The sequence below is a fragment of the Parasteatoda tepidariorum genome, chromosome 7 (assembly GCF_043381705.1).
Source record: "Parasteatoda tepidariorum isolate YZ-2023 chromosome 7, CAS_Ptep_4.0, whole genome shotgun sequence".
NCBI classification, from domain to species: Eukaryota; Metazoa; Arthropoda; class Arachnida; order Araneae; family Theridiidae; genus Parasteatoda; species Parasteatoda tepidariorum.
This window is the reverse complement of record NC_092210.1, coordinates 49,236,871-49,257,793: the sequence shown is the minus strand read 5'-3', so window position 1 is coordinate 49,257,793 and position 20,923 is coordinate 49,236,871. Positions and strand designations below refer to the sequence as shown.

Below are 20,923 nucleotides of genomic sequence, written 5' to 3'. Positions count from 1 at the left end.
GGTATACCAAAATAAATTGTGGTTGAATTAATTGTGAAAACATTGAACAATGTGAAAAGCATGCTTTTGCGTAATACGTGGCAAAAATCGACATAGTAAAGAGAAGAAGAAAATCTCATTTTGGAAAAGGGAAAATTAAGCACCTTTTAAAAACACACAATGAAAAAAAGCACTAAGGGCTTTTAAAAATACAAATTGAAAATAAGCATCTTCAAGTACTTTTTAAAAACGTTATGCACCATGGCTACAGTGCTTGCAAAACACAAGCAATACGTAAAACCACCGGAGAGTATGGAGTCACCTGTACAACTACCCAGTCTATTTCTGTAATTCAAGGCAGCGCTGATAAAATAAATAATGAAAACTGGAAAATAGGCATGGATATGATAATTATTAAGATGAGATAAACAAGTTGATTCACCTTTTTTTATTAAACAATTTTTTTTACCTTTGCAACCTATTTTTGGATCAAATTCAAAGTCAAACATGATTTTTCCTAACTTATGTAAAAAATATAATTTTGAGATAGATCTGCCAAGCAAATGATAAATCTAATCATACGAATCACACAATTATGCAATTTTAAAAGATGATAATTATAGAACTAAATAGTTTTTTCCAGGAGACCTGTGTTAGCCCCAGTAAATAGTTATGGTTATTTAATATTAATCAGGGTTGGCAGGTTTTTGACATGTGACAGTTTTTGACAGTTTAAACCATGGTTTAAACCGTCACGTCAAAAACCTCACTGTCAAAAATGTCGAAAATGTCAAAAACCTATATTCATATGTGAAATTTAATTAATACATAAAATTTATATATTTTTTAAAGGATAGTGTTTCTAAATATGTTCTAGAAAAAATAAATTTAAAATTTTGAAGAAACACTTATATTTTGAATAGTAACCAAAATCTTGTACTTTTGAAAGCTCACATCTTTTGTAATATTATGTATTCATTTTCATGTGTTATTGAAAATCTGCAGTGATATTATTAAGAAATTTATTTATAACCAAATTTAGTGTATAGTATAGATTATACTAAAAATTAGACATTTTTAAAGATAAACATTAGCAGTTTTGTACATTAGACATCTTTTAAAGAAAAATCTTTTTAATATTCTTTTAAATCTTCTTAATAATCTTTTTAACATAAGACAATACAAATTTAAGTGCTTTCTGTTAAATACACAGAGTAGTTAGTGTCGATTTACAGTATATTCAGCCTATTCATTTACTATGCTGAAAATTTAGTTTATCCAAATACTTGTGAATTTCATTTTGCTGAATACTATATAGTTTTGTTGAATATCTAAATATTCAGCTGTTGAATAATTACTTCTTGCTTTCAAGATATGCATTATTTGTATTCTTAATACAAGTGGAGAAAAAAAAATTAAGAGATAAAAATTGTTTTAAAATGATAAGTGTAATAATTATAAATAAATATAATAAACAATATGAATTATATTTATCATTATTCACAAATATAACTACTTTTAAATTCAAATTAACATACTGGATAATAAAGATATTCGGTATAACATTAAAAAAAATTTTTTATACACTTGTATCTTATATCAAGTTTGTATTTATACAACATAACTTGTAAGTTCCTTATAAATATTAGTTATATGTTCCTTATATGTCAAAAATGCATAGTAATAAACTTTTAATTTTCTTAAGTATCAAAAAAAAAATTTTTTTTTTCAAAATATAAATATTTAAAAAAAATTTGTGCAAAATTTTTCTGCACATGCATTTGAATATAAATTTCTGAGATTTTAAATCTGTTATTTTACCTTAATTTTAATTAAAAAATATTTTAAAACCTGCTGATTACCTATAGTATAATTAAATTTCAATATAATGCATGGCAACTGTTGGTAGTTTTGAAGTTTATATATTTTTTTGGCAAACTTTAGTTTTTGACATTTTTGACAGTTTAAACCAGTATTATACCCTTGTCATGTCAAAAACCACTTTTTGACGTCAAAACCCCAACCCTGATTTTAATGAAGAAAAGTAAAAAACCAATTTCAATAAAAGTAAACATTATTTTGATGCATCTTATTACGATTTTTCTGAAATCGAAAAAGTTATTGCAATTCAATAAAAAAAATCACGAGTTAATGCAAATCACAAGTAATGAGATCTTTAAATCACGAGTTAATGAAATATGTTTAGCAAAATGCAATGTACATACCACAATCTAAAGTACTATTACCATTTTATACATCTTATTAATCTATGTTTTTTCTTTATACAAATTTTAAATATAAATATTATCGAAATAGTCAAAACTATGCATTTACAAATGGCATTTAAGGCAATTTACACAAGGTATCTAAAAAAAATAATATTAAATATACAACGTGCTAACTATTAACATATGTAATAAAAAAAATTTCGGACAAAGATAAGTAGTTAGATTATTGAAAAATTGCTGGTGAAGGAATTTAAATATTCTGCTAGTTTTAAGAAAATGTGCTAAGAAAAAATGGAAAATCAAAATCATATTTTAATGATTAAAAAACTATAAAATCGTATCGAAAATAATAATAATAATAAAAAAAAACTTTCATACAAGTCTTCATTTACAAATATTTGTTAATTAATAAATATTTGTTAGTAAAGAAGAAAATCCAAGTAATAAGATTCAAATTGATGTATTTTAAGATATTAGACCATATTTTCATAAACCTAAATAATTAATTGAGGAAAAACATCTAGAATTAAAATGCAAATAAACATATAATCCATAACTTTTAAAGTTTTTCGAATCTATATAACTCTAAGAAAAACTTTGATTGGATATAATAAAGATAACTAAATTCTCAATAAATTATTGAGAATTTAGTAAAACGAATATAGAAGTGTTAAAAATTGTAGCATTGCACTTACTGTGATAAATAGGAGTGTTTGGTCCAGAATGATAGTAAACAGGTATAGGAGAGTATTCACTTTCTTGGTTATAAATTTGGTCCTAAAATTTTACAAAATAAGTTAAATATTTTGAATTTTTAAAGCATAATTTCAAAAAACTTAAGGCTGCAAGTGAACTTACCATTTTACTGTCCTCAGGACTGTGCAAATTATGGACATTTTCTAAACTTTTGTCAGCATCAACCCTTTTTTTCAAAGTAGAATTCCAATGATTTTTAATGGCATTATCAGTCCTGTAAATAAATGAGTAAACATGTTTTACAAAGAAATAAATACAAAATTAGTATAATAATGTATAGTTTAATAGAACAAGAGCTGGATGCAGTTATACCACACCAAACTCAAATTCTGTTATTCTCGATTCATTATAATTCTATTATTCATAATTCTATTAATTCTAAATGGTGATATACACCCCAATTCAAAAACACTATAGAGATTGAAAACAAATTTTTAAAAAATAATAATAACTAGGGTGCTTTAGAGAGCCCTATATCAGAATAACCTATAAATAATTGGCCAAAAATACCCTTACCCTTAAATTTTGATAGAAATGTGAAACTACAGTCATCCTTGACTCAGTTCACAGCCTTTCTTAGAATGTTGGATAGTAAATACTTATCTTTGCCTGTGTCAATGATTTAAGTGCTTATAGAAAAATACATAATTTCTTATTAATTTGTACAAATAAAGTAGAAAAGAAAATTTTAAAAACTGATAAGATTAAATAAAAAAAATTCTTTCTTTAAATTTCAATGACAATAAATTTCAATTTAATCTGATACTCTATAAGTCATTTAATCAAATTTTGTCTCCTGAATAAAAGTATTATAATAATAGCGTGAATAATAATAATTGTAGTAGGAATAATTCTTATAATTTTGTAAATATAATTTTGATTCATTCAAGAAATATTTTAATACTTGCATCTGAACTATACATGCATAGTAAGTCATTTATAATACGTTCAAATAGAGTCAATCTCTGGAATTTTACATTGAGTGTTGGCCGAAAACATTGTATCTTTTAGTACTTATCCCTTTCGCCAGCACAAGGAAATTAAGCTATGTTATTTATTTGGTTAAAAAAAATTCTTTATTTTTTCAATTAAAAAAAAAATTACATTTATATTATTATCCTCGGAGACTTTATCACAGCCACTACGAAATAAGTAGCCACTTTTTTTAATTTTTGTGGTCCACTGTCCAAAATCATTGTGCATCTCGGTCCTAAATTCATGTTCACTTAAAAAAAGCATGCAAAATATGAAATTAATTACCTTCCAGGTAATAGCTTAGCTATTTTAGCCCATTGATTCCCCCATTTCCGGTGATATTCACAAATTAACCTTTCTTCTTCAACAGTCCATGCAGATTTTTTAATATCAGGATTCAGATGATTGTGCCACCTAAATTAACAATTCAATTAAAATATTTGTTTAACTAAAAAATATCATAATTTCTGACTAATTATTGACACTACCTTTCTCTGCATTGCTTTCCAATTCTTCCATTTAAATGCTTGGCAATTGCAGTCCATTTTTGAGGACCCAGTTGTTTAACAAGCTCAGTAACTAATAAGTCCTCCTGAAAATGAAAGCACAATTCTACTATAAACTATTACACAAGCACATCAAAGTTTAGAAATCAACTTCATTTTGCTTCCGAAAATAATGAATATCTTCAAATAATTAAAAACATGCCAGTTTAAATGGCAGTCTAATCTACCTTAATAAATTAAATAATTTAATAAATTAAAATGCTTTAAATAAATAAAATTTAAAAAAAGCAAAATTAAATTCTTGAGGAATAATATAAATTTATTACATTAGAAAGATTTTAGTAATAATTAACCTAATTATACATAAACTAAAAATATAACTAATATTCAGCCACTATTCCCCCTTTCTGTTGAATATTCAACCAAATATTTAGCAAAGTATTTTTAGACTTTTTTTTTTTTTTGAACTTGAAAAGATTTATCTAAAATGGTATTTTTAGTATACATTATTAGAAATAAGTTTTACTCATATTTTATAAGTTCTAAAACATGCCATATTGCCAGCTAGTTCTAAAACTTGCTGGCAAATTTATGTTCTGGAAGACAAATAGAACAACGAAATTTGAAATTGAAACTAGATAACTTTATACTGAACCAGGAGTTTAGTATTGCTGAATTTATTTTAAATCATATTCAGACCATGAATTTTTTTTTTGAACATATATTTTGTTTTAAGAATTGCGAAAGTTTTTTATTTTTTATTTTAATGGTGCATTTTTGATACATTTTATTCCTTTATTGTCTCTTTTTTTTTCCTGTAGAGTAAGACAGATAACCAGTAGCATAAAAAACTGTGATTTTCAACCTTAAAGTTAAAAATAAGAACCAAGAACAATTTTTTGCGGTTTTTTTTTTAGTGATTTTATTATGACATAGCATTTTTTCAAGAGGGTTTCAAATGGATGACTTTTATTCTTTTTTCTAAAAATACAGAATGTGAAACAGTTGAGATTTTTAGTGAAAATTTTCTTTATTTTAAAAGGAATGATTTTAGTTTTGGCTTCAATCTAGCTTTACTTTTTAAAAAAATTTCACTTTTATTATAACATCGCAATTAAGAAGGTCTCTATTAAACTTTATTCCTTTTTCTTCACTTTTTCTTGAAAATACACTTTATTTGCAATACAGTACATGTTTAGTTAACCTTTAAAATTTTCGATCAAGAATTAAGATTTATTTTCATTTTTTTTATTGGCAACACTTTTAAAAGCGTTTCTGATCGACTATATATCTTTTTATGTTTTATGGATACTTCTTTTTTCCAGAAAATATATATATCTAAACATAATATATGACCCAGCAGAAGAGAGCTTCCCTTCTTAAAAATTTTACCAGGAATAAATATTCCACTTACAATTTTTTATTTTTATTTTATTAAAATTGTTATTTTTTCCATTATAGTGAAGCATGGCAATCATTTTGTTATTAAGTTCTTTTTCTTTAAAGAAAATTTGTCCAAATTAATTGAAAAGAGAAAAAAATTCTAATAAAAGATATATAAATAATATTTTTTTGGTCTAAATATTCAATCTCCAAAATATCTTTGGGTCAAAATATTCTAGTATTTACAATGCAAATTAATATGATAATCTGAATTATAAAATTACGATTTGCAGTATTTTCGACATGATTTTCAAATATTTATGCAAGAATGAAATTACCCTTTAAAAACTATTTGTGAATAACACTGTAGATAGGTTGGGGGAGCAAAATGCTTAATCATTACAAGGTTTTACATATTAGTTATACAAACAGTTAAAAAAAATTATAAAGAAGTAAAAAAGTAACATGGAATCATACTTCTTTAGTCCAAGGTCCTTTTACAAGATTAGGATTGACAACTTTTGACCATCTTTGTTGACACTGAACATCGCTTCGACCAGGTAAGAAACTGGCGATTTTACCCCAATAGCCATCACCACCATAAATAGCAACCAGCCTTTTAAGCTCTTCATCCTAAATCAAGGAAGCAAATGCAAGAATTTTCATAAGTCATAGCTTTCATTTGGAAAAGAATAGCTCCAATAGATTTAAAGTCAACCATGATAAAAATTATTGTCAAACTACTATTACTGTATCTAAAATATTTTAGACACAAGGAATTTTAGGGATTTTTATGTTTACTGAAATACAAAACTATATTAAACCAATATCAATTAACAAATACCAAGTCATGATTGACCATTAAACATACTTGAATATAAAATGTTATAGTATGTTTTATTTAATTAGTGATTTTTATGTTTAATAAAATACAAAACAATATTAAACTATAACAATAAACTGCATTGACATTAAACAGACTTGAATATAAAATGCCTCATTGTATCTGTTATTTAATTCCTTTTATAAAGTTATAACATATATTTTTTAATAATATCAACATAGAGATTCACAATAAAACAGAAAATGTTAGCATATTTTTTAAAAAAAAATGACAGTTTCAAACTGATAACTATAAATAAGATTTATGATGCTGCTAAAAGATGAAATTTTTTTTCTTTAAAAAAAAGGAAAATTTTGTATCAAACAAAAAAATTTTATAATCTAGTAGAGTTAAGTATTAATGAGTAAATGAGTTTTACATATCAAATGAAGAAAAGAAATTTATTCAAATAAATTATAATGATATATAAAGAGTAAGATACGCAAGGATTTGTTGATATTAGATATTTATTAGATCACTTTTTCATTGTGAAAGTTTAATCTACCTATTTTTATTTAAATATCAAGTTAAACATGGAAGAAGTTCTCAATTAATATCAGAAATAAAATTTCCCGATTTTCATCCTAATTCCAGACCTCGTTTTGACTATACTTAGCAATATTCCACTTGGAATATTGCAATATATCCACTTTTTTTTATTCATTAAGTAAAAAAAATTAATAACAGATTTTTGTATAAAAATCTTTCAAGTATTACTTTTTGTAAAAAACAGAAGTTTACAAGACAAAGGAACAGCATGCACAGTTTGAAATATAAAAGTATATAAAATATAAATAAAAGGAATATTTTGTACAAAAACTGGACAAATTAAAAAAACAATATAGTTTAAACCTAATATATTGCAAAAATAACATCAGTCATATAGTTTAAAACTAAGCATATATCATACCTCAGAAAAAAATCTATTTATACAGAAAGCTTATTAAAAAAAATTACCAGACTATTGGATTACATTGTTGAATTTAATAGATATTTAAGAAAAATTTGAAACAAGAAAATGCTAAAATTATTGTTAATAATTTTTAAAAGTAATTGCAACTGTAAATTGATAGATAGATTAACTTTTAGCAGAGGTTACCAATCGATTTAAATAGTGCTTTAAATCATGATTTCCCTTAGATTTTCTTTAAAAAAAATCACTGATTTAAATTTAAAAAAATTCTTTTTCCTGCTTAATATATAACTAGTTATCATTTATATAAAAACATTTGTGTCCACAAATTAAAATGTTTTTAAGGTAGAAGAAGGAATGCTATTTTCAACCCTTTGCATATATTTTATTCCGTTGCACCAGAATCGATCTTTACACTTGTCCAAATATTATCCAAAAGTGCTCTTCATAACAAACAAAGAAAAAAAATGAAACTTAAAATTTAACATAAATTTTTTTTACCAGACAGTTAACCCTTTATAAGGCTATGGTAAATAATATTTTCCACGAATAAACTTTATTAATGTTGATTCCTCAATACATATATAATATTTAAGATTTTACATAAATATTTCAGGTACATTTTAAATTTATTCTTTCATATTTATAACTTGTACAAAATTTATGTTGTTAATATCCTTAGAAAGTTACAAGTCATCTATTAAAAAAAAACTTTTTTTTAAAAACTCTGGTTTCTAGAAAATTCAATTTTTTTTTATTTTTAAATACTGTGGCCCTGAATAATCAATTTGTGATGGCACAAATTTAAATACTAATAGTTAGTTGTTTATTTTCATATGAGATACTTTTTTAAATTTATAAAAAATTAAAACACATGTCAAACTGTGAAATATTCTTTTTTACAATATTTTCAAATTCTTGATAGAAAAAAAAAATAAAAGCTCATATTCAAGATACTAAAAAAAAAAAAAAAAACTATTTTAACTTTAAAAACTTATTTTTTTTTAAAGGCAAAGTTTAGAATTCATGAAAATAGTAAATATATGACAAAACAAATTAGAAATTAATATTTAAACAAAAAAATTAGAAATTAATATTTGTTTTTATATTTAACTGTTTTATGGTTTATTAAAAAAATTTTGCTTCCAATTTTTTAAAAAAAGTAGAAAATATGTTTTAGTTTTTTTATGTATCTTCATGTAATTTATGTCTGCTTCGTCTGTGATTTTAAATAATTTACTTTCTCATAAAAAAAAAATATTTCATTAATCTCAAAAATTAGGAAACAAATTAACAAAAAATCATTGAAAACATTATGCTAATAACTGCAAAACCTAATTTTAAATTTAAGAATTGAGATTTTAAATGCAACTGCTGTTTGTTTGTAATCCAAAATTAACATGAGTATAACAAATGAATAACTGTCATATATTATTAAGTTCATAATAAAATATTCAATTGTTCTTACTAATGCACTTTTAACTTTTTACATAGAAAAGTGTGAAACTGTTAAAAAGAAAAAATTATAATTACTTAAAATCACCAGACATTTAAGTTTTGCTGGGGTTTTTTTTCCCCCTATTTGCAGAAAAATATAACAAAATAATTTATTTCTTAGATTTTAACTTAAAAACTTTACAACAAAACTTTAAGAACTGTCTAACACAGATTAAATGTTAAAAAATTTAACCAATTATACATACATAACTAATGATTTTACCTCAGTTTTTGACCATCTAGCTTTATTTACTGATTTGCTTTTAGAAGATTTTGGCATATCTGTTACACTGCCAGTAGAGCTATTTGAACCATCACTAAACAGCGCAGGCTCCCTTTAACAGAAAGAAAAGTATTAGTTAATATTACGATTAAAAAGAAAAAGTATATTTTATTTAACATTGAAGCATAATAAAACAATGAAAAAACGACCATACAGCAATAATGCCTATAACCAATCACTACTTGATTTCACAAACAATTCTCTTAAACAGTGAAATCAAAAGGTAGTAGTTTTTAAATTAAATGCCAACATAGATGAAAATGGAAATTTCCTATTATATCTAATTTTCTAGGTCAAGATCTTTTTAGAAGTCATTTTCATATATAATTCAAAAACAACAATTATTGTTATTAATGATAGCCATTATTTTTAAAAATAAATTACGATATTAATATTAAATTTAACACAATCATTAATGCATTTTTTTTACAAGTAAGAGCATCTTAAATTTAGGTATCTTGGATATGTATTTAAGGCTGTTATTAAAGAAACTTTGAAAACATACATAACTAAATGTAAATATAATTAGATAAACATACATCATTAAAAAATTTAATTCATTATTGAATAATACCAGTTCCCATAATATACATCTCTCAGATACATATAATATTTATTAAATTCATAATTTATATAGAATATTTAAAAAAAAAAAAGCTGCAAACCTGGGGCAAATAAATTCCAGCGAATCGATTTCATTACCGCTCATTTAAAGTTTCTGAATAATTAGCAACCAATAAATAATTTTAAAAACAATAAAAAGTTTGATATTACTTTCCACATCGTAATTTTTAAATTAAAAATAAACGAGAATTAAGATTCGAAATTAAACCAGAGAGCAAATGGCCCGGGGTAGATACAAACATATGCAACAAACCAAGGGTTACAAAAAGAGCAGATGGCGAAAGGCTCTGGCGACTACAGATTTGAACGAAGCGCCAAACGTGGGAGAACGAATCAACAGCAGCGGCATTATTTGTGTCGCGAAGACGAGAACTTATCAATTATACGTAAAAATCTTTTTTTTTTCTTCCCCCCTTCAAGATAATAACTTAAGCATCGAAAACAAACGATTGATATAAGAAGTTCTTAGAAAAGAACTAAACTAAAGTTAATATTTATGCATAAAAACATTTATATTAAATGTGCTAATTGAAATTTTAAATATCCTTTTTATATTTTATTGTTTTATCCATAAGCAAATAGAATATTGTTTAAACAGCGATTATGAAATATTAATATCAGTTTTCATGGTTAAAACTTCAAACATGAGTAGACATTAATAAGTACCTTATGAAAACTATTACATTAGTCACTATTACATTAGAAAATTATGACATTAATTAGTACCTAAAAAAGCGCTAAAACTTTCAAGATCTCGTAAAATAGTAACAACAAATGTGGGGGGGGGGAAACATAGGAAAACTTACAATTTAAAAAGTTGAGCTTAAAAAAGGTCAAAAGTTCAAATTAAGTAGTAAAATTTCGATATAAAATAAATTGCATAGGTCCCGTAATGAGACTCTATATTAATTGAAAAAATAATAAATGGACAATGCATGTCAAGGTCTTTTAGCGAAAAAAATCTTATAAACACAGAAATTCATTTTAAGATTTAAGTTTGAAACTTATTTCAATCTTTTGTTTCTCAGAAAACCAAGATAAAGGAACTCTTTTTTAGAAAAATATAATTTCGAAAAGAAACTAAGTTCAACACCGGTGGGGAGGTGAGGGATAGCAAAAGGAAAATCGCTCAGAAATGTGCCAAACAGAGCGATTCTGAACATTGCATTACAACCTCAGCTGTCTAACCTACCTACAAAATAACACCTGGCAGATTTTATGATAGAAAAATCAAGGGAAGAGAAGATGACGGGGTGGTCCGGAGGAAAAAAAAAAACGAGGTAGCTAACTCCCTGTTGCCCTCTTTTTTCCCCCCTTCTTACATGCTCGAAGCAAAATAAATATTCTGTAGTTTATTCGAAAACAATTCAAGGAATATAAAACGTGACATTGAACCTTCTAATATGAAATGCAACGGTACTTTTTTTTAGTTATTCTCTCCCTTTTTGGAAATGCGACTTACACCAGCTTTTTGCTCACCTAAATAAAAAATTAAAAAACTACACATTTAATCGAACCATCTGCAACTAATTGACATTAAAATACGATTAAAAATTTGCGAGTTAAATAGTTAAATCATTGTGTGTTGTCGCACGCCCCCATTGGCAAAAATCATTGTGTACTTGCAAGTGATGTCATCGTAGAGGTTCGACACCAAGCGTGACGTTGCTCAGTGTCGAATTAATCCAATTAAGTATCCAATTGGGTATAATATAAAAAAAACACAACTACTTCCACTTAGTAGGAATAACATTTACCATGGCGCAATGCTAAATTCTATGCCACTATCCACATAAATCAATTATTAATCAAAAATCGAATATCAATTACTTTTCTTTATAATGCAATAAAATCTGGCGAGCAGCTATTTAAACGATCAAACACTTCGTTTGTTTATTTGTGGCTTGAAGTTAGGCTCGCAGAAAATGCCGTTCATGGATTAAATTTAGTAGGAATAACACAACCTGTGACGTAGGCTATAGTATGCCCAATTAAATCTGATTTGAATCACATGGTTAGGCATAATTACTTCACTTCTTCTAGAGTTGCAAGAATCTAATTAACGCGATAAGAAATCCAAAATTAGCAAGAAAATCCAAAATAAAATTTAAAACAACTACACATTTAATTCAGCCAAGCTGCAACTAATTGGCATAAAAATTAAAAATGTGCTAATTGAATAGTTGATTGTTAAATAACTAACGCGATTATCAATCCTAAAATAGCGAAAATATCCAAAATACGGAACAACATGTTTTGTTTTAACTATTAATTTTAGTTCATGAAAAAAAAAATAGTATTTTTCTAAAATGACGATAAAAAAAGAGTAAGTAACATTGAAAATATCTTACTGAAAGAACCTTTTTATCAAAAAAATTGCATGAGTTCCGAAAAACATTAAAATTTGGTCTAAACATTTAAATTTAATTTTATTTGGTATCTAAACTTATGGGGGGATGGTTTTGTAATTTTCCATTATTGTGTGTACATTTTTGTTGACCTGAAATTCACATGGTAGGATCCAATTTTTCTACATAAATTTCTATATTTTTTTTTTCTGTCATCAGCATAAAAGTAATAAAGGTATTGTTATCCTGTAAAATATTTTTGTATCCTAAATTTAAAGGTATTTACCTGTAATATTTATTTTTCTTATTTCACTCTGCTATTATTACGTTTTCTAAATTAAGAATTTAAAACCATAGGAGTTATTTCTTCGTTATATGATATTCCCTTACTGGTTGAATACCAGTCCAATGTACGGAGTGGGAAAAAAAAGAATCAATAATTCAGTAATGAACACTATAAAATCATGCAGAAAACTGGAATACAAATAACGATACAACTAATGAAGCTAAAATAACTCAAATTTTTCTATTTTATCCTTTCGAGGGGCTGTAAGAAGCTATATCCACGGTATCAATACAGTTAATACCAGTAGTGCATGTTACCAAATATAAATAAGTATCATCGGCGTCAAAAATGGCATGATGATTTTTTACTTTTCTCCCAAACGAATTAGTACCATAGATTCATTAATTTTGCTTTCTCAGAGTTTCGGCGAATCCTTAATGGCCAGAAAATTACAAGGAAAATAAAACAGAAAACGATAATTCTGTATATAACGAAGATTCAAATTTCTTTGGTTGTCATCAGCATACAACTAAAAAGAAGTTATCAGAGAATTTTTCACCTGTAATATTACGTTTTTTATTTTTAATCCAAATTAAAGGCTTAAAATTAAAAACGGTACTCCTTTATTATTAAGTAATCCTACGACAATACCTCAATACGCATCATTTTAAAAGAAACATATTTCAAGCGGTATTTAATTATTAACCGTTCTACAATTATAAAACAGTAAATAAGTTGTATAATTACATAAAAAGGTTTTAGTAAAACTGTGTCAAATCAACCTGTGTAAAATAAGGAATACAAAACTGCGTAACATTATGACTTAACTTTTTGCGCAATTACTAAATTATCTTTTAGAATCAAAATTAACGAGTTTTTACGGTATCGAAAAATTAAAAACACACTCAGTTTTGTGAATGAAGTAATAGTGACAAAAAATAGGTAGGATAGGTTTAAATTTTTATCTCAACGGGATTGGGGACAAAAATTGCGGATCCAATTCTATGTTTATACAATAAAAAATGTTGGTGACTTTTAACTCAGTAATTTTTAATTATGATATAAGAGTCTGCTTCTTGTTAAAAATAAAAAATCGTAGAGTAGTTTCAAGTAGATGAATAAAAAGGCAACGCATTTATAATGAAAAAGCAATGAGAAAAGCAAAGCCAAGTTTAAGATTTAATCTAAATCAAGGTACGTAATACCATCGCTCAGCATTATATTTCGTGAAAGAACAGGAAAAATTCTTTTTCACTCATATAATTGGGGGTAAGATTACAATTGAATTATTATATTTTCGTAGAGATAAATTTATGGTAAAAAACAAGCAGGTGCTGGGACCTAGATGTATGACTTTTTTAACTCATTCATAAATAGTTGTAATAGAAAATACTTTGAAAAATATATAACTACAAAATAGGTTATCATAAGGTTTTAAAAAAATTGCATGTAAATCGTTTCTTTTTAATGTATAATAAATTTTGCAACCAAGCTTTGAAAAAACGTTTAATTTTAACAGAGACTAAAGAGAGTGTCTGTTCCAGTAGTAATTGTCTTCAATGACATCATGTGTTCGTCTTAGCGCCAAACAATAGATTACATTGAAACTCATAATTATAACAATATACATTGAAGCTCATAATTATAACAATACAGAAACAGAGTACGTCATTACTACATTACATTAAAATAATATGAAATCACTTACATCGATCTCAAGTACAAATTGCTCTCAAGTAAAGAATAAGACAATTTTCGCTTACATTTGCGAGAAGGTAGAACTCTTCGCGGAGTATCATTTGGGCTATCCATGACAAGTTTACTTACACTATACTTGTCATGGAAATTGCGTGAAAATAATTAAATTTTATACAAATAAAGGAAGCTCTAAAATCCCTAATCTTACTTAGTAACATTTTGTTCCTTTTTTTTTTAATCAACTTCAAGTAATTATACGTGAATCACGCGAAGAAATACAATTTATAAATTCTTAACATAACCTAAGAAGTCGAGAGACACTTAAAATTAGCGCGAAATTTTCATTTGGTGAAAAGATGACACGAAAAAGATAATACAATTTAGAATAGAGGTGGGTTACTTTCAAAAAAGGGATTGCATTAGCATTTCGTGACATTTAAAGTATAGAGCACTTCGGTACATAAATTTCAGCAAAATAATTGTTGGTTTTACCAATGTAACGTAATATTTTTTTTATGTAATTTAGAAATTTTAGTAAAAAAAAAACTGTTTAATAGCGAGAAAGCATTTTTAACTGCCAGCTTTATAGCAGTTACTAAAAATTATGTTTACAGCATAAATATAAACAGCAGTACAAAACTGTAAAATTAGTTTTAAATGTCATCTTTACCAACTTTACTGTAATTTTTGTATTCATAATCTTAAAATGTATCACGGAACAATAAATTTTCAAAACGACCATGCTATTCAAATATTTACATACTTGCAGTTAATTCAGGCTTAATAAATTAGCAGGGGTCTGTCCAGACATTTTGTGAAAGGTCCGTTTTTCGTGAAATTGTGAAAAAATTACTCACAATCCTTCAACCAGGGTCCGCTTTTATGAATTTGTGAAAATAGGGTCCGATTATTGCAAAAAACTTTTTCAAGCAGTTTGTAAATTGTAAAGATATACAAGATTATGCTCAACACTGTAAAATTATAATTAAAAAAATTAAATTTTAAAAAATAAAAAACAATTGCTGCTTCTAAATTAGAGATGCAACATACAAAATGTTTGGTATTTAGCCTATACTGCTGAACGCAGAATATTAATTTCGGACGAATAGTGGAAGAATCGTCTGCCGAAGACAAAACTTAATTCGTTTACATCCATCTTTCTTGTTTTCTGCCCTGGAAAAGGTTTATTCGATTAACAAAATAATAATGAAGATAAACAAATTTGTGAAGGGTCCGATTAAAAGAAAAATCATTTTGTGAAGGGTCCGTTTTTAAGTTAAAATATTTTGTGAAGGGTCCGTATTTAAGTTAAAATATTTTGTGAAAGGGTCCGTTTTTATGAAAAGATATTTTGTGAAGGGTCCGTTAACGGACCCAAATTTCTTCTAAACAGACACCTGATTAGCCACCCTATTTCTAATTCAATAGTGGAGAATCTCCATTAAAATGAATATTCAGGTAGTTGGCAAACTCAATTTTGTTAACAAAATCCGGAATATAAAAATTTAATTGAAGCTTGTAGGATTTAATTTTTGGAACGGATGTCAGGCTCAGCATCTACACAGCATTTGCATTTAGTTTTGGTGACAACATAAAATAAAACCGAAATTCGCAAACTTAAGTTGTGGGAATGTAATGCTCCTCTATGGGAATGGAAGAACACGTTTTACTTTTTAAACGCGCAGTTGAATTTTTTTGTTTTCCAAAGCTAAATTTATCTATCTATATATATGCATCATATTAAAAAAGAATGATCGTCTTTTGTCGCAACTGAAGATATCTTCTAGCCTTCCCAACAGTTCCAAATGCAAGACCAAGAGTGGGTGGTCGAACCTTTTTCACATTCGAAACTTTTGTTTTTAGTCCTTAATGTTACTATTTTGTTTTAAAAATTTTATTTAAACATTTCACTTTTTCTTAATTTTTTTTTTTTTTTTTTGTTTGCCGTCGCGATTTGTCTTTGCCAAGATTATGAGATGAACTAAGCTTAAGCTGGCAAGTCAAAACCTGAACCCATGATAATTATTTTTTTAAAATTTTATAGATGTACTTTTTAACTACTTTGAAACTAAACAAATACACAAAAGTCTATTTGGTTCACCCAGTAAGTGGAAAAACTTTCACGTGTAAAAATTTAGAAGAATTATAAATAATATCAATAATAAATTTTATATGGCTTTTCCCTTCGAAACCATTTTGATCTCTCCTGTCAGATCCACAAATAATCTTGGAGATCCGTATCTTAAATTATGAATTTAATGACGTCAACTACTTAATGGTGAAAGGTCCGCTAACAGGGTTGGGTTTTTAACATCACACGTCGAAAACTGAAATTTGACAAAAATTGTCGAAAGTAATTTATTTCGTTTTAAATTTTTTTTTAGTTTAGGTGATTTTTTTTACAAAAAAACTGAAAAGAAAACGTTTTCTATATAAAATTATTAAAGCCTTTAATAATTCTAGAAATAGAAGTAATATTTAAAAAATAATACTAAATAAATATTAAATTTCATTTTGCACTATAATGGATTTGTTTTTATTTTTGGATTTTGTTCATTCAAACATTATAAATTTTCCTTAAAAAAATATTTAATTCAAAATTTATATTAGTCTATAAAATGCGTTCTTTCTTCTTTTCTTTGCATTTTCATTCTGTAAACTCTAAATTTTTTTTTCTTTGGTTGGAATCTATAGCCCCCCCCCCCAAATATTTATATATTTACCATATTACATAGACATATACACACACATATATATATATTTTATAAATAAATTTTTGTGAAAAATGGAAAAGTTTTTTTAAAAAAAGTATCAGTTCTTTTATATTTAAATAATTAAAAGTATTTATTTTCCGCAAAAATGTTATAAGTTTACAGATAACTTTTAGAACACTAATGTTCATATAAAAAATATATTTGCTGCTAACAAAACTAAATGTGCGTGCAGCCTTTCATTAATCTACTACCTGCTGTGCAAGTGACCCTTCACTCAAAAAGGTTGTGGATCCCTATTTTATACCATATTAATCTACATATTTTTCTATTGAAAAATCAAAATGAATTATTTTTAAAAAAAGGATTTGGCGACAATGAAGAAATATTTAAATGGGGTTAACTTACAAAGAACTTGACTTAGCACGGTAGAGTAAAATTTCATTATTATTTATTTTTCACTAATAACAAATTGCTAATCTCTTTTTAATTATAAAATATGTTTCTTTTTTAGTCGATTAAAAATTTATTCGTAATTTAGTAAAGAAATTTGAATAAAACATTTTATTGAATAAAAAACATTTTATTCATTGAATGTCAAGTTCTATAAAAGCATGTTTCTGATAGAATGTGATTACACATCAGATTATGATTATATTTAATGTGATTTTATTTTTTATTGTATTTTCAATAATTGATACAACTTCAATAATATACAACGTATGCATAGATCTGGAATAATATATTTATCAATTTCTTCAATATATATTTTATAATTAATACAAATATCTAGTCAATATTTTTAAACATCTCATATTATATATTGTCTTAATCCTAAAATAAATTTTAAATTATCTGTCTGAGCATACTTCACAGAATTATTTTATCAACTATTTAATTAAGTTTTAAAATTTTTAAAAGTCTTAACTTTAAGTTAGCTATAATTTAGAAATATATAAGATCTTTAATAGTGATGATATCATTAAATCTATTAAACTAAGTAGAATGAGATGGGTCGGGCATGAAGTGAGAATGAGCCCAGAACGAACAGCATTAAGAGTCTTTAATGCAACCCCCTTCAATAAAAGGGCAAGAGGAAGGCCCAAGAAGAGATGCGAAGACTGTGTGAATGAGGATTTTGCCATCCTAAAAGTAATGAACTGGGAATCAATTGCTGGGATAAGGGCAGAATGGGAAAAGCTTCTGAGGATGGCCCAGGCTCACAAATGGCTGTCATGCCAATGCTGATGATTCTTTAGGCTACCACGAATATTATATTTTTATTAATATACTAATGAATTTTTTTAATACTTTAATTTAGGTTTTCCTTTAAAGTAAAATTCCTTTTTAAATTATTGTCAAGTTTTCTTTAAAAGAAAACTTAGAATTATTACCTGCTAACTGAGAATAAAATCTTTTAAAAATTTAAAAGCATTCTGCTGTCTAAAATTATTCAATGCAAAATAGATGACTATTTATTAAGCATACTATTTTTTTAAAAAATGAAGATAAATTATTGATTGTCTTTTTTTCATTGTTACTTGTGACGCCAACAGATTATCTAAAATAGTGTTGATGTTTTATAAATCACTGCAAGGAATATAAGGATTAAGGAACATTAAGAGCTGTCAAATACATAGCCAAAATTTATAAGCCTCTTAAAATATCTTAGAATTTTAAATGTCGTCCTGACATCTTAATTGTGAAATTTAATTTTTATTTACCTGGCCACATGTGATTCATAAAACTATTTTACTAATTATTTCATTATATTTTTTAATCTTTATTTATGCTATCACGTAGATTTTTTCCGATAATGTACTAAACTATTTTGTTTAATTTTTATGGTACTTAAAGTTCTTCTTTAAACAAGCACTCATTATATTGCTAAGTTTTTTTTTTCTTCCGAGTCTCAGAACTACAACTAGTTAGCTGATAATATTTTAAGAACATTTTCTATGTTAAAATTACTCAGTGCAAAATGTCTGACTTATTGTAGTAAATAAGTGCATCTTTTTCTTCAAGATTGAATAATCAAATTATTTATTTATTTACTTTATTGCGTATTTGTTTGGTTAGTGAAAAGTAAGTGCATATTTAGTGCAACTCTAAAGACCATAACTGTTTGCTTTATTTTTTAAAATGAACAAATTCGAACTGCAATCACACACACACATATATATTACACAATTAAGAAAACTGTTCTTTAAAAGAAAATGTTGAAAAAATTTACAATTGATAAAATTATTTTTCAACTTCAGCACATTCCCATGATATTATAGTATAATTTGTTATTAGGAAAATGCCTTATTTTGTTAAACAGCAAATATTAAAAAATTAAATTTGTAAAAAGATTCCGAAGCTGTGCTAATTTTAGAATCATCATCTGATTTGAAAAATGTAATAAAAAATATGCAATTTCGAACTTATTTTGATTAAAAAAAAAAATAATACGCAACGAGAAGGTAATACTTCTTACAGAAACTATGAACACCAATTTTTCCTATACTTCGTCATAAGATTATAAGTGTTATGAATAAAAAAAAAAAAAAAGATTAAAAGGCGAATAAGGATGAGAATGATGTTAGCATAATCCCTTTGATAGTAGTGCAAAATAAAAGCATTAAATAATAGTTTGAAATAAAAGTAGTATTTCTAATTGAATTTTAGTAATATTTCTATATTTGTGAGTTCAATTGAAAGATTAATTTCAAGTTTTATTGTTGTAAATTCATAATAATCAAACTAAGATCTTTTTACTTATCAATAGAAGTCAGCCTCAAAAACAAAACTTACTCATGGTCAATATTTCCAAACCAGGGTTTCGGAACTGGGTGTTTTGCATTGGGTCAGTGTCAACACCGAAAACGGTGGTTAGAGACAATGTATTGTTGGTTATAATTGAATGATATGCTCGAAACATAACTTTTTAGAAGCATACAAAATCATAAGTGGATTCTACTAAAATATGAGTTAGACTATAAGAAAATAATTCACATTGATTTATGGGATCAGCTACTAATGGAATGCAAACACAAACCAAAACAGTTACTATTAATACTTATTACTCACAAAATATGGGATTAAATATTAAATTATATTAAATAATTTAACGTTTTTCAAATGAAATGGTTATCTGTAAGAATAAAATAATAAACAAAGCAGATTCAGATTTTGTTTGTGTTTCTACCTCTTTTACCATTTAATCTTACTATTCATATACAGTAGTAATATACATTAGCATTATAATTTACATTTTGGTTCATTTTAATCTCTATAACAAAGTTAACTAGATGTGTACTATACATATTTTATTAAAAGAAATGTGATCAAAGAAGTGTTTATGTCAATAGAAACAGAATTTAAGGTTAAATTGTAAGCTGACTGCTAACATTAATCAATAATTATACTCATGTCATTTGCTTGTTAAGCTTTCTAAAATAAAATTTACGTTTAATTTATCTTCCAATATTAACACTTTATGCTAATACAGATTAAGTAATAAAATTATATACTATGTAATAAAATTGTATACTAATAATAATAATAATATACTATATTATATAACAAAGGGAATTAAACCCCCCCCCCCCAAAAAAAAACCCTAGGTTGGGCTTTTTTCTGGGTTTTTTTCAGTCAATAAGGGCTGGAAAAAAAAACAGGTTTTTTCCAGCCCTGATTAAAGATAATAAATTATAGAGATAAAAAAAAATTCAAAATAAAAAGTAATATTTTTAAAAACCACGTTTTAGTAGTGGAGAATAATAATTAAGAAAAAAATTGAAAAACGAAAAACGTGGGGCGCATGAAATACATAACAGTAATGTTATATTAGTGTGTGTATGTAAAATAG

The 20,923-nt window shown here is 25.8% G+C and overlaps 1 protein-coding gene across 1 annotated transcript in view; it reads right to left on the bottom strand.

The window, feature by feature from the left end:
• The window catches only part of LOC107448794 (uncharacterized), a 31,665-nt gene extending 17,177 nt beyond the window's left edge, over window positions 1-14,488 (bottom strand). The window contains exons 1-7 of the mRNA XM_071183399.1: window positions 14,370-14,488; window positions 9,344-9,455; window positions 6,305-6,460; window positions 4,427-4,530; window positions 4,224-4,352; window positions 3,066-3,177; window positions 2,903-2,984 (exon numbers count right to left, since the gene is read on the bottom strand). Coding sequence (XP_071039500.1) covers window positions 2,903-2,984; window positions 3,066-3,177; window positions 4,224-4,352; window positions 4,427-4,530; window positions 6,305-6,460; window positions 9,344-9,455; window positions 14,370-14,473 — 799 coding nt within the window. The 5' untranslated portion in view covers window positions 14,474-14,488. The remainder of the gene's footprint in view (window positions 1-2,902; window positions 2,985-3,065; window positions 3,178-4,223; window positions 4,353-4,426; window positions 4,531-6,304; window positions 6,461-9,343; window positions 9,456-14,369) is intronic.
• Window positions 14,489-20,923: the final 6,435 nt, after the last annotated feature.